The 14,002-nt window shown below is 44.7% G+C and overlaps 1 protein-coding gene across 1 annotated transcript; it reads right to left on the bottom strand.

The window, feature by feature from the left end:
* Positions 1-5,003: 5,003 nt before the first annotated feature.
* FAM170B (family with sequence similarity 170 member B) lies at positions 5,004-7,400 on the bottom strand. Its single transcript, XM_041731205.1, is given in 5 exon segments — positions 5,004-5,066; positions 5,068-5,264; positions 5,267-5,557; positions 5,560-5,676; positions 7,289-7,400. Coding segments are annotated over 5 exon segments (780 nt in total).
* Between the last annotated feature and the right edge of the window lie 6,602 nt (positions 7,401-14,002).

Genomic DNA, 14,002 nt, shown 5'->3' with positions numbered 1-14,002 from the left:
CAGACTCCATGGCATGGAGCCTGCTTAAGATGATCTCCCCTTCTGCGCCTCCCCCTCTAAAATTTAAATAATAATATATAGTTGTTGTATTACATTTCTTTTTAGACGGATGTATTAATTTATAGTGATTTTCAAAAGTTGTGTAACCATCACTGCTTTCTGATTCTAGAATGTTTCCCTCACCTGAAGAGGAAGCTCCATACCCATGAGCAAGCACTTCCCAGTCTTCTCCTTCCCCCAAATCCCTGGCAGCCACTAATCTGTTTTCTGTCTCTACAATAATTTGTCTCTTTGCACATTTCATATAAATAGAATCGTGCATTATATAATGCATAGTGTACCTCATCATGTAGTATACCTTTTGTGTCTGACTCCTTTTTCTTAGCATAGTTTTCAAAGTTCATCTCACATTGTAGCATGGATCGGTACCGTGTTCCTTTATATGGCTGCAAAATATGCCATCATACGGATATACCACATTTTCTCAATTCATCATTTGATGGTCATGTAGGTTGTTTTTACTATTTTTTATTAGGAATAATGTTGCTATGAATATACATATACAAACTCGTGTGTGGACCTACATTTTCAAGTGTCAGAATTGCTAGGCCATACAGTAACTCTATTTTTTGCTTTTCGAGGAATTGCTAGAATGCTTTCTAAAGTGGCTGCACCATTTCACCTCCCTACAGACTAATGATGTTAAGCATCTTTTCATGTGCTTATTGCTCATTTATATATTTTTCTAAAGAAATATCTTTTAAATATTTTGCTTATTTTTAAATTGGAATATTTGTATTTTATTGTTGACTTATAAGAGTTCTTTATATGTTTTGGGTACTAACCCTTTCAGATATGTGTTGTGCAAGTATTCTCTTCCGTTCTGTGGATTGTTTTTCACTTTCTTGATAATGTCCTTTGAACACAAAAATTTTTAATTTTGATGAAGTTCAACTTATATTTCTCTGTTTGCTTGTGCTTTTGGTGTCATATCTAAGAGACCATTGCCTTGATCCAACATCATGGATATTTACACCTTTGTCTTCCTATAAGAGTTTTATAGTTTTAACTACTACATTTAAGTCTTTTTCATTTTAGTTTTCCCATATGGTGTGAGGTAGGGATCTAACTTCACTCTTTTGCATATAGATCTATACAGTTGTCCCAGCACTATATAAAAGATTATTCTTTCCCCTATTGAATTATCTTGGTGCCCTAATTGAAAAACTTCAATTAGTTATTATTTTCTGTTTATAAGTGATATTGATATATTCACTTTTTTAGTGCTGTCTTTGAAAGGCATTATCAGGTTTCCATAGTGTCATAAAATGATTTGCATCTTTTTCTATGGTTTGGAAAACAAAAGGTCTAAAGTGGTTCAATATCTAAAATGTTTAGGTCCCTTGAGCCTCCAGAGTGGTTCTGCTTACTCACCCTGATACTTCTCTTATTTGGTGGCAGTCCCAGGTTTCTGCAAAGTGATGAGTTTAAACCACAAGTGAATACTGTTAAGTTATATTTTAAGAACAAGTCACTATTTAAGAGTGATTTTATCTGTTCCTCCCCCCATCCATGTCAGCATTAGTTATCCTCTACATTAAGAGTTTGCTTACCCAAGGTTCCTGTCATCTTTCATTTATTCTGAATGCCCATCATTTTTTCCTGATCTCCAGCTGCTGCTACTTAATCTAAAGAAAATACAACCTGTGGAGTTGACATGTTTGCTTTTCTAAATACCTTGCATCTGTCTTTACACTAAAATTTTCTTCTCGGTGTGATGGTTACAGCATAGGCTTTGAAACTACACTGACTGGTATAAAGCCTGACTCTGCTGTACACCAGCTGTATAGCCTTGGCAAGGTCTCAGCCTACTTACCTATCAAACTAATCATAGGACCCACCTCATTAGATTGTGGAGAGCATTACATGACTTAATGTTCACAGGATATCTAGAGCAATGCTTGGTGCTTAGAATATCAAGGCAACATTCATCTTAAAGGCTGAAATTCCAGAGCCATGACTCATTTTATTTCCTTTGCACACTGATTTCTAAATAGAAATGTTCTCACTAGTGCTCTACTATTTCTGGCTCAGCTGCCTCCCCTCCTCTTAGATTGTGCCTGGATTCTCCCTACCTACTGAGCTTTCCTCAAACACCAAATAGCTTTTCTAAGAAGAGTTTAACAAGTAGGGCTATTGCCTCATTTCTTTTTCCTTTTTCTTTCTAAGATCCTCCCCCCTTTCACAATGAATTTAGAAAGTCTGTGATTCTGCTACATCTTGAAAATTGTGATAAGATGTCATCCCCATGGCTGATGTCCATTCTAAGATGATCTCATGACTTCCTGTTGCACTGAGGCTAGCAGAGAAAATGCATCCCACATGAAGTCCACCTAAAGGACCATGGCCTTAGCTAACCACATACACATTGATGACAACAAATCTATCTTCATCTCATGTAATACTCTTCCAAGCTCCAGATCTTTCTAACTCCCTTCTTGATATTTCTATAACAAATTGAGCTTTTTCAAAAGTGGACTCATTGGTATCCCAGTAAATCTTCTACTTTGGTTTTCCATCATCTGCAAATGGCACCAATATTTACTGGCCACCTATTTGAAAAACCTGGGAGTCATTCAGGACACAGTCCTCTTTACCACCCTCCTCAAATGCTTGCCAAAATCTCTCACTTCCATCTCTCAAATCTCTTAAGCTCATTCTGTCATCCTTGTTGCCAACAGTGCTTTCTCTCATCCACTCTTAGCCCTGCTCACCAGCCTAATTTTCTGCAAATGCAAACTTGACTTGCTTACAATTCCTCAAGAGCTCTTGCAGTTTTCAGTGGGGAGTGAGGGGTGGGAATTCAAGTTTTATAATTTTGTCTCCTAAGCCCTACTTGACCTAACTGCCCATCTGATGCAACAGAGAACACAAAGATGTTCTTGTCAAAGGCCCATTTCTCCATGTCTGTTCAGGATGCAGCCCTCTCTCACCTGCTTCACTGTTCTAAGATTTCCCCCAAATATGTCTTGAATGCATCCATTCACTCCCTCTTGGCATCTGACAAGCTTTATCCAAGCCACATTGTCCCTTGTCTGGACTTCTGCAATAACCTGTTAAGTGATCTCCCTACTTATTCCTTTCTTCTTTTGCTACTGTACCATTCCATATTTCACATACAACCAGGATGAGTTTGGAACATGAATCTGATCATGCTACATGCTACTTCTCTTTTTAAAACCACCTGCAAACAGAATCAGGCATACACTAAGATAGCATGATTGGAGAAGGCCCCTTTGAAAAAGTGACAAAGCTGAAACCTCAAGGATAAGTAAAGAGTTGGCCAGAAGAGTGACAGAGAAGGGTTTGCCCTCCACTTAGAGGAGAGAGTAAGTGCAAAGGCCCTGAGGTATGAAAGCTTGAAGCACATAAAGAAAGCTAATAGGGCTGGAACACGGTGAGTGAATCAATGAATGCTGTGAAATGGTGATGGAGAAGGTAGCAAAGCCTGGGCCATGGTAGCAAAGCCTGGGCTTTGGAGGCCATAAAACAGGTACTTCCATAATTATTTCTAAATCTGTATATATGGAGTCTATTTTTGCCCACCAGCTGTAAGCTCCACAGGGAACCATCCATGCCTGTTCACTGTCTGCTTCACATGCACAGTACAGTGTCTGGCACATAGCAGGTGCTAAATCTTTATAGAGTATATGAGGGGAGAAATATCTCCAGAGTTCCAACCAGGCCAAGTGGCTGGCAATTGCCCAATCGTCTTGTGGCATTCCAGCTCTCCCTGACATGAAGACAATTACTCAACCTAAAATGTCAACATCAAGAGTGAGAAGCCTGGGATCCCTGGGTGGCGCAGCGGTTTGGCGCCTGCCTTTGGCCCAGGGCGCGATCCTGGAGACCCGGGATCGAATCCCACATCAGGCTCCCGGTGCATGGAGCCTGCTTCTCCCTCCGCCTGTGTCTCTGCCTCTCTCTCTCTCTCTGTGACTATCATAAATAAATAAAAAATTTAAAAAAAAAAATTAAAAAAAAAAAAGAGAGTGAGAAGCCCGCTCTTACTAATTCTACCTGTTCTACCTCCAAAGGTTTGGAGGCAAACCTTTGTGAACATTGCCTCTTTTTGGAAAGTTTTCCTTGTCAACCAGTGTGAGTTTGGGGGGGCCTCGGCTGAGCTCCCCAAACCTCCTTTATGTGATTCACCCCCTTGCTTTGCAGCTGCCTATTCTATCTACATGTTTCATCAGCCTAACACACAGTGAGACATTCATGTATTTTCTCGAATGAATGCCACTCCCTGAGCTGGGGACAGATAGGAGTATGCAAATGAATTCTGTAACAACATTTTAAAACCTGTAGTTGACATATGAACTTATAGGTAGCAGGACTTACCCATATCCCATCTCTCTGGAAACCTGCCTGTCTCCAGGTGTCTGTGCTGGTGTGTACTCTGCAGAAATGGCAATTTCCTATGGCTCTGACCTAATAGCATAGTTCACTCCTTTAAACGTTGCCTTACATTTTCAGTTACTCAAGTTTATTTATTTTTTTTTCAGTTACTCAAGTTTAATCCCACTATAATAAGACATAGAACGAGGGCATTTGGCGGGTTCCTAACAATGAAAAATATAGGGCTGACATTTCATTTGCAGTTGGCTCTTCTGTGAGTCAGGACCTGCTTGATCCACCAACAAAAATAGAAATCCCTGTGGCCACATGCTTGCAAGCTTCAGATCTTGTGCCCATCATAAGAAACATTTGAAGCCCTCCTCTTTGGATTCAGGTTAGAAATGGATTCTGGTTGAAATGCTGTGCCCTTTGGAAGGGATCTTCCTCCCCTTCCCTTGTCACGGCCCTCCCAGCTCTAGCTCCTGCTCCCTTCCTTCCTGTCCCTCCTTCTCTGGCCCTGCCCCTAGAGTTCTGGTCCTGCTGGCTGGGGAAGGAGCAAACGAGGTGCTGGAGGTGAGGGCAGGGCTAGGCGCATCACCTCCAGCTCACTGCTTCTGCCACTGCGAGGGAAGCACCCCAGCGTGGGACCTTGAGCATTCACTGCCTTCTTGCAGGGCTCTGTTCCTCCTTGTCCAGCTCCTGCACTTGGCCCCCGGCCTGCCTTCTCTCCAGCATCTCCTCAAAAAAGATCTGACAGCTAAAGCCCTCTTGGATGCCATAATGGGCATGCTTGAGCAGAGCCTCCAATGTGGGGAAGACCCGACAGCAGGCCACGCAGCGCAGCCCGTAGTTTGTAGTGACTAGCAGTCCGGAGTGTCCCGCAGCTCCTGCAGGCAGCACTCCAGGGGGCCCAGCAGCTCCGTGTCATCCTGCTCTAGGCAGCAGTTGTTCTTGCTGGCTTCTAGTCCCCAGTGCAGGTCAGTGTTGGAAGCCATCTCAAATGAGGAGCCTTTCCTCCTCTGCCTCTTGATGAACTCGGCTTCACGAATGCGGGGCTTCCTGCTGATGGGCCCGAAGCCTGTCTCAGTCTCCCAGGCCATGGCCACTGCCTGCACCGTCTGCACGTGGGTGTAGAAGGCACACATGCTCTGCTGGGCCGTGAGGATGGAGAGCTGCTCCAGCTCAGCATCACCTGAGCCCTGCTGGCCAAGTAGATGTCCTCCTCATGGAGAATGGCCGGTCCTGGCCACAGAGAGGTCTCCTCTTTCTTTACAGCCCCTGAGAGGTAGAAGGACTTTTTCATCAGTGTCCCTGCAGGGGTCAGTACCACAACCCACCTTCAGGACCCTGAAACGGTGTAGGCTTCAGGGCCCCTGAGCAGGACTGTTCCCTCCTGTATCTGTTTCCTCATAAAATGGAGGTGACAATGCTTACCTTATGGGGTACTGATGAGGATCATATAATGCATGAATGTAATCACCAAAAACTCGACTAAGCCCCCAAAGACCATCAACTGGGGAGTAGACAGATTATGATTCATCCATACCCTGCAAGACTATTCACTGGTGAGAAGGAATGTGGATGAATCCCTAATGCATTCTGTTAAGTGAAAGCACCGTGGGTAAAGAGGCCATATAGTATAGGATTCCACCTAAATGATGTTCTAGAAAAGGTAAAGCTAGAGGGAGAGAGAAGAGATCACAGGTTCCCAGGAGCTGGGGTGGCCAGGGAACTGACTGTAAAGGGTCACAAGGAACCTTTGGTGATGATGGAAATATTCTGCATCATGATTGTGGTGGTTACACAAATGTACACTTATCAAAATTCTTCAAATTTGGGGATCCCTGGGTGGCACAGCGGTTTGGCGCCTGCCTTTGGCCCAGGGCGTGATCCTGGTGACCAGGGATCGAATCCCACCTCGGGCTCCCGATGCATGGAGCCTGCTTCTGTCTCTGCCTCTCTCTCTCTCTCTCTCTGTAACTATCATAAATAAATAAATTTTTAAAAAAATTCTTCAAATTGTATGCTTGACTCAGTTGTCTTCTTGTAGATTAGATCATGATCCCAGGGCCCTGGGATCCAGCCCCACATCAGTATCCCTGCACAGTGGGGAGCCTGCTTTTCCCTCTCCTTCCACTACTCTCCCTGCTTGTGCTCTCTCTGTGTCTCAAATAAATTAATAAAATCTTTTTAAAAATTGTACACTTAAAACTTATGATATTTCTGTATTTAAATTAATAGCTCAATAAAGCCAATTGAAAAAGCCACACACGGGACATGCTTTGGCCAGGCCATTCAGCCCCACCTTCCCCTTTGGCATTTGTGATGTATCTCTGTCTTACATGGGGAACATGTCGCCCTCTTCTTGAACATCCACTGTATCCCAAAACCATCTAAGTGCTTGCAATGTTTCAACTCTACTAATACTGAAAAAACCCGAAGGAATTGCATTGTTGTGATTCCCATTTGACAGATTAAGAAACTGAGGCACGGAGAGTTTGACGGATGAGCTGGTATCACCCTTAGGTGGCTGCCAGTGATCACTTCAGAGGAGTCTTCAAATTGATGTTCTAGATTAGGTTTAGTCAATTTAGTATAAAGGACTTTTTTATATTATTCTGAAATCATAGTATTGACATGGCCATTCTTGTTTCTCAATGCACATTAAAATATATAATGATCAACATTATTACAGTTCATCCCCGTACCTTCTGAAATCACCTCATGTCCTCACAAGGGCCCCAAGCATACCCGCCATCCATTCTTATGATCCCTGAACACTTTGGTAACAGCCCCAAGGGGTGACCCAGTGCCAGCTCCTCGCCCTCCAAGACCCCCCTCCCAGGGAACACACGTGGCAGCGACCCTGCAGCCCCTTCTTTTGACCTACCTGACCAGCATACTTCCACGCTCTCTTCTGTGGACTCTGGGCTGACCAAGCTGAGGGTGGCCCTTTCTGTTGGTGATTGTTCTCCCTTATGGTCTGTGAAGTGGCGTTTCATGATTGGACACCAGCACCCAGGGGACTCGATGCCCCAGCTGTTTGCTGAGAGTTGGCTTGGGCTGTGCTGAAGCCCTCCAATGGCCCCAGCCGGCTTCCTGCGGCTGCCAGGCACTCTGTGGTCACTAGGATCCTGGCTTTATTCTGTGACCTCATCAATGACACTAGCTTGTTCTGTGACCATGGCAAAGACTGACACCCAGCCTGAAGGCCAGGAAAGGCTTCCCATCAGGATCTCATTTCACCTTGGACCCTTTCCTGTCTTGTTTATTGTCAGGGACACAAACACAAAACACAAACACAGACACACATAAACATTTACATATGCATGAAGACACAAACACCTAAACATACCCACAAAGATGCTTATACACATATAAACAGGCATTTCCTCACACTGACATGCACATAATAATCACTTAGACACACATACACTCAAACATACATAAACACACAGATGCAGACACACACACATTCACACACATATAAACTCACATACACCCAAATTCACACACATTTTTACCTAATGATATACGTTCACACATGCATATGCAATAGTTCACACCACATTCACTTAACTACATGTGTGTATATTCACATATACACTGTCATCATCCAACATCAAAATGGGCCTCCCTCAACAGCAGATGACTGAAAGTATTACCTCCTCCTCATCCTCCTCCTCATTGTCCCACCCCTGCCTCATTTGTCTTGGCCCTCCATGGCCTAGGTCCCAGGCACAAAGGACACACCCCCTCAGGGCCTTTGCACTTGCCCTTTTACCAGGCACACCCTCCTCAAGCTCCTGTGGGCTCATTCTATCAGTCCCCTCTGCTGAAATAGTACCTGTCTGCCCTCCATCTCTCCCCCTTACCCAGCTTTAGTTTTTGCCCTCAGACGCTTTCAGGTCCATGTGCATATGCATAATGGGTTTATCTGTGTCTGTCTCTGTTCTTAAATGTAAGCTCCATGACAGGGTCCATTCAATTTTCCTCTGTCACATCCCTAGTGTCTAGAATAACGTTTGACACATTTACAAGCATTCTAGAAAATATCATCTAATCAATGAATAACTAAATACATTGGAGCTGCTGATGGTATTAGTCAAGGGCATGCCTACCTCGCAGAGTGGCCCTCTCTCCGCATCTCAGTTCTCTGCTACCCCAAGGAAGAATGGTTCCCACTCCATGACTATGGGTCCCCCCCCATGCTCCACTTGGACAAACCTCAGTCCAGACATGGTCACTCTGGCACACCTTCCTGCCTGCCACCTCTCTCTGCTCCTGGAGGTCCTAGTGTTGGAACACACTTCCTTCAAAATACTTCTCTCCATTTCCCTCCCACCTCTGCCCAGTGTCACCAACTCTATTCCTCTGCTTCCCCAAATCTAGACAGCTCAAAAAGCTAATGGATTGGAAATAATCCCTGTATTCCAAAAGTAACCCCAATGCCACTCATACACAGCCAGCACCTAGGAAAATGTACTCTGATGGAGTGATGTGAAGTCACACTTGTACCCACAAAGAGACAATGCTCCCTAGTTGAAAGAGGAAATACTGTAATTGTGTTCTCTCTTACCAGATAAATCCGGAGGTTTGCCTTATAAAAACAAGGCGGTGCCAGCACAAAAAAATTAGCAGATCAATGGAAAATAAAAGTAGTCCAGAAAAGGATCATATTATATATCTGAATCTTTAAAAGATTTTATTTATTAAACAGAGAGAGAGAGAGAGAGAATGAACAAAGGGAGGGGCAGAGGGAGGAAAGAAAAAAATCTCCAAGCTCAGACTTGAGCTCCTGAGTCAGGTGATCTCAGACTCACCCTGAGATCACGACCTGAGACGAAATTAGGAGTTGGACACTTAACAGACTGAGCCACTAGGCACTTACATATATTTGAACTTTTAAGAGATAAAGCAAATAACAAAAGTCTGGGAGTCAAATTTCAGTCAAATAGCTGAAAATTTTTATTCGCTATTCTTTTTAAACCACCATGGGTTTCACCTCATATAAAACAATTAGGAATATTTTCATATGGTACTAGGGCTGTGTTTTAATTAAAAGTGTGTAGAAAGAAAATATAAGTTAACATCCTAATTATAGGACCATTTTTCTGGACCGAAATGATCTCAATCATCACAAGCATCAGGGGTCCTTATCATCTTTTTTTAACTTCATTGCTTTAAAAAACCTTCACTGTTTCAATTTTCACTTCTCTCTGCTTTTTAGTGAAACTGCAATGAGCAGCTCAGTGAAGGAAATGAACAAGCAATTCCCAGGAGAAGGAATGCAGATGGCTGAGAAACAGAGGAGATGTTCAGCCCCACTCAACCTAACTATAATGAGGAAACTACAAATTAAAAACACATGATGTGCAGTGTATTGCATTTGCCCGGAAGACAGACAGGATTGAAAAAGATGGACCATTCTCTGGGCAAGTGAGGGCATAAGGAAGTGAAGACTTTTTATAATCTACTGGTAACAGAGAGCCTGCCTTTCTCCAAGGAAACTGGATAGCATGCACTGCAATTAAAAGTGGATGTGTTCTTTCACTCAGCCTTTTACTCTTCCATCTCTTTCCTGGGAAATGTTCATACTTCGTGCTATGTGCATGAAATAATACATAGAGAAATATTTGTTGCAGTATTATTTATAATAGGAAAAAAGGGAAACATTTCAAAGATCCATCAAAAGAAAAAAGTTACCTAAAGTACAGCACAATCAAACTACGGAATACTACACTACATTAAAAAAAGAAATCTATGCATACTAATAAATGAATTCAAGTGAAGTGCAAACAAAGCAAAATGCAAGGGAATTCCGCCTTAGTGAAAATTGAACATACTACCCTCTCCCGCAAAAGCCCCAAACCAAATCTTTGTTGTCTATGCATGCAAAACATAGGGGGGCATCTGAAGATAATCACATCCGCCCTGGGAATGGTGGTGACCTTGGGAAGAGGGAGAGACATTAGATGGGGCTATAGGAGATTATATATGCCAGAGGTGGCCACACTAGTGTATCTCCCACGCCACATGTTCTTCTTACGAGTTGACACTCCATGGAAGGATGGGATCCCTCTTCTGAAAGCAGGGTGGACTTTGTAGGCACCTCCATCAATTGAAGGCAGGAGAGTAATACTTCCAGACTTTCAAGGCTGGGTCATAAAAGATCGTAGGACCTCCTCCTCCTCCTCCCCCTCCCCCCTCCTTCTTCTCTCTCTCTCTCTCTTTTTCTCTCTCTCTCTGTTTCTCTCTTTCTGCTTTCTTTAGGACTCAGCCACCATGTTGCAAGGAAGCCCAGGCCACACGGAGGTGTTCCAACCAACAGGTCTGGCAGGGTCCCAGCCAACCAGCAGATATGCCAGTGAATGAGCCTTCAGATGATTCTGCTGTCTAGCCTTTAGGATATTCCAGCTGGGTCCCCAAACATCTCAGAGCAGAGACTAGCCATCCCCTCCAAGTCCAGCCATCTACCCTGCCTGAATTCCTGACCCTCAGAAGCCATGGGCAGAGTAAAAGATTCATCTTTTACTAGGTTTGGGGGCAACTTGTTACAGGGCCATCATAATTCAACTGATTTTGATTTTATCTGTAATGTTTAAATATGTTCTAGTTCCAATACCTCATTGACCAGCCTCGTTACCATAGTGCAGTGTCCTGGTGGAGCACCATGGTTCCCTAGGGACAACTGGGGAGCTGATGCCTACTACCCATCATCCATTCGGGTGTTTGTTTGCTTCCAGTATTCACATACAGCAGTTTCAAGGTTGTTAACCTGTATCCCTCTGGGAAACTGCTTTACTACCTACATTAGTGTTTATATGCACTTGCTTTTGTCTTTAGCCTTGCTTTTTCCACTCAAAACACTATCTTCCAGAGTCACATGACGCACCTCCTTTATTCTCCAGAATCTACATATGTTCTTTTTAATTTCCTCAGCAATCCTGCCAGATAGGGCATTATTAACAATACTTTATTGAGTGAGGTTGAAGCTCAGAGAGATTAGGTAAGGCTCAGGCAGGAGGGATGAGCTGGAGTGCTTACATCTCAGGCAGGGAGGTGGGGCTGCTTTGCCATGCTGTCCCCCTGCATTTTTTAAATAAATGCTACTGCTTGGTGTTTGGTTTTCTTTTTAAGATTTTATTTATTTATTTGGCAGAGAGAGAGAGAGCACAAGCAGGAAGAGAGGCAGGCAGAGGGAGAAGGCGAAGCAGGCTTCTCGCTGAGCAGGGAACCTGACATGGGGTTCTATCCCAGGATCTGGAATCATGACGCTTCCCCGACTGAGCCACCCAGGTGCACCTGCCATACTGCCTTAAGGCTATTTCCTGAGGGGCCACTTCTTGGCAGGTGGCTTAGAGCAAAGCCCCCCAAAGGTGTGCCAATACCCTTCACCCCCACGTGGTCTCTGGGTTGCTTCTGTCCACAGGAAGGCCCTCTTTCCCAGGCCCTCTCCTTGCTCCAGGCAGATACTTAGCTAAGTAAGGCCACCCATACAGGGTTCTTGCCCTCCCTCGGGGAAAAGAAGGGAAAAATGGTTAAGACCCAGGCCTGCCCAGCCCACTGTGTCCCAGGCCCTGAAGTTTTCCAGCTGGTTCTCCAGCCTTGCCAAGAACTTCTGTGCTCCACTGCCTGAGCCAGCAGGGATGGTGTGCAAAACCCCAAAAGGACCAACACAGCATTTTCTTGGAGCTCTGAGTCTTAGCCAACTCATTTCACACATTGCATGTAAGCCCTAAACCTCATCAAGAAGGTCTGGAGTGTTAACTTTTATTCTAAAATGTCCTCTTCCCAGCCTCGGTTTTCTCAGCCGGGAAGAGGCTGACAGGAAGTAAAGGAGCCACAGGCACGGCAGGAAGCAGGGATGCCACTTCTCCTTTCTCTTCACTTATAAGTCCAGAAACTGACTTGTGCCACAATCTCCATGATGGGGAGAGTCGGGTTATTCACCCCAGAGCCCATGAGTATCCAGAAACTGCCTGTCCACTTGGCCAACGAGCCTGACGGCCCAGCTGCTATAGGAAATGTTTTAAGCAGGCAGTGTTCTTCTCTTCACGCTAGAAAATAGGGCCCCTTGAAGCAGTACCAGCCACCTTGCTGCTGCCCCACAAAGAACTCCTGCGATCAGACTTAACACCCAAAGGAAGGGAGCAAAGCAGAGAGCTGCCCTAGATGCTGTTGGCCAGGCACAGGGTGGGCTCTACAGTGAGGAGTCTCTCCTGGTGAAGATCTATTCCAGGAATCATTGATGACTTCAGCCTTGTGCCAACGCTGCAGAGAAAGTGCCAGAAGATGTCTGACCATTTGAGGAGTAAAGAAGTACTCTCTTTTGAGTTCATTTTCTGTTGCTTCATGTAACTATTAAAAAAAAAAAAAAGGTGAGTCAGTGGACCACATAAGGAAAAACTCAGCCACAGAGAAATGTAATATAAAGAACTCTTCCTCAGGCTCCCAAGCAAGTGAGGAAGGGAGTTTTGCTTATTTTCCCTTCTTCGGCCTTAATAACAGGCTGCTGCTTCTCCGTGGTTTGTTTGGAGCTGTCTCAGGGTTTTGACCTTAACCTCAGGGCACCCACACAAATAGTCAAGGCCTTCTCTGTCATCAGGGAGCAGGGAGGGGGATACCCTTCAGACTGGGCCCCTGGGCATGTCCATGGCTGTGCTCCAGAGCCCTGCCTCCTTTCTTCCTAGCTCTGGTTCCATGGGATCTTGAATGTTCAATGAGATTTCTGGATGCAAGTGTCTTCTTCCAACATATGCTTCCTTGGAAGGGTGATTTCAGCTAGTAGGAAGGACAGCCCAGCTGGAGGCCATGTACATGATGACCCAGGAGCTCCAAGATCCTGGCAGCTGGCCACTCCCTGTGCATGTTCTTAGACAGCCACGCTGGGAGCTCTGGGGAAAGGACTGGGTCTTCCTTCTCTCTTTGTCCAAAATATGCTGGCCAGAGGTCACCCTGGACACAGGTCTCAGGCCACCAGCTGCTAACTCCTACTGAATGAACATTCTGGAAGCATGGCTCCAACTTGGAAGGTGAGATCCCAGGACCCCAAAGGCCAACAGAAAGTTTCCGTGCTTTCTAAGTGTGCTGGGCTTACTCCCATTCAGCCTTCGGCTCACCTCCAAGGCATTTGCAATGCATATGCTCACAGATAACTGGGATGCTTTATTTCCACCCCCACAATTAGAAGATCTATTGCAGACTTTCCTCTTAAGACTGGCTTCTTCCCATCCAGTCTGTGGAGGCTGAGAAAATTAAGGCCATTCCACTTTAAGTTCAGCGTTAGCACAAGTACAGCCATCCCAGGCCCCTGTGAATAAGAGCTGAACTTTACCTTACTTTAGTTACAGGAAGAAAACAGCTTACAGCTTAACCTTCTAGAAAGCCCCTATTAGAATGAGAACAGAGCTCGATGCCCTTGAAAGCCCCATATCAAAATGTAAACAGAACTTGAGGAATTGCTCCAGCCCTTCTGAAGATCCCCTAGACCAGCCTATAAAAACTAAGCTGAAACCCACCTCGGGGTCCAAGTCCCTGCTCCACTGTGTCAGGTACACTTGGACCCAAGCTCGAGCTTGTAAATAAACCCTTGTGTGTTTGC

This window comes from Vulpes lagopus, chromosome 2, assembly GCF_018345385.1.
Source record: "Vulpes lagopus strain Blue_001 chromosome 2, ASM1834538v1, whole genome shotgun sequence".
Lineage (NCBI taxonomy): Eukaryota > Metazoa > Chordata > Mammalia > Carnivora > Canidae > Vulpes > Vulpes lagopus.
Note: the sequence above shows the minus strand (reverse complement) of the source record. Positions and strands in the feature narration are given on the sequence as shown.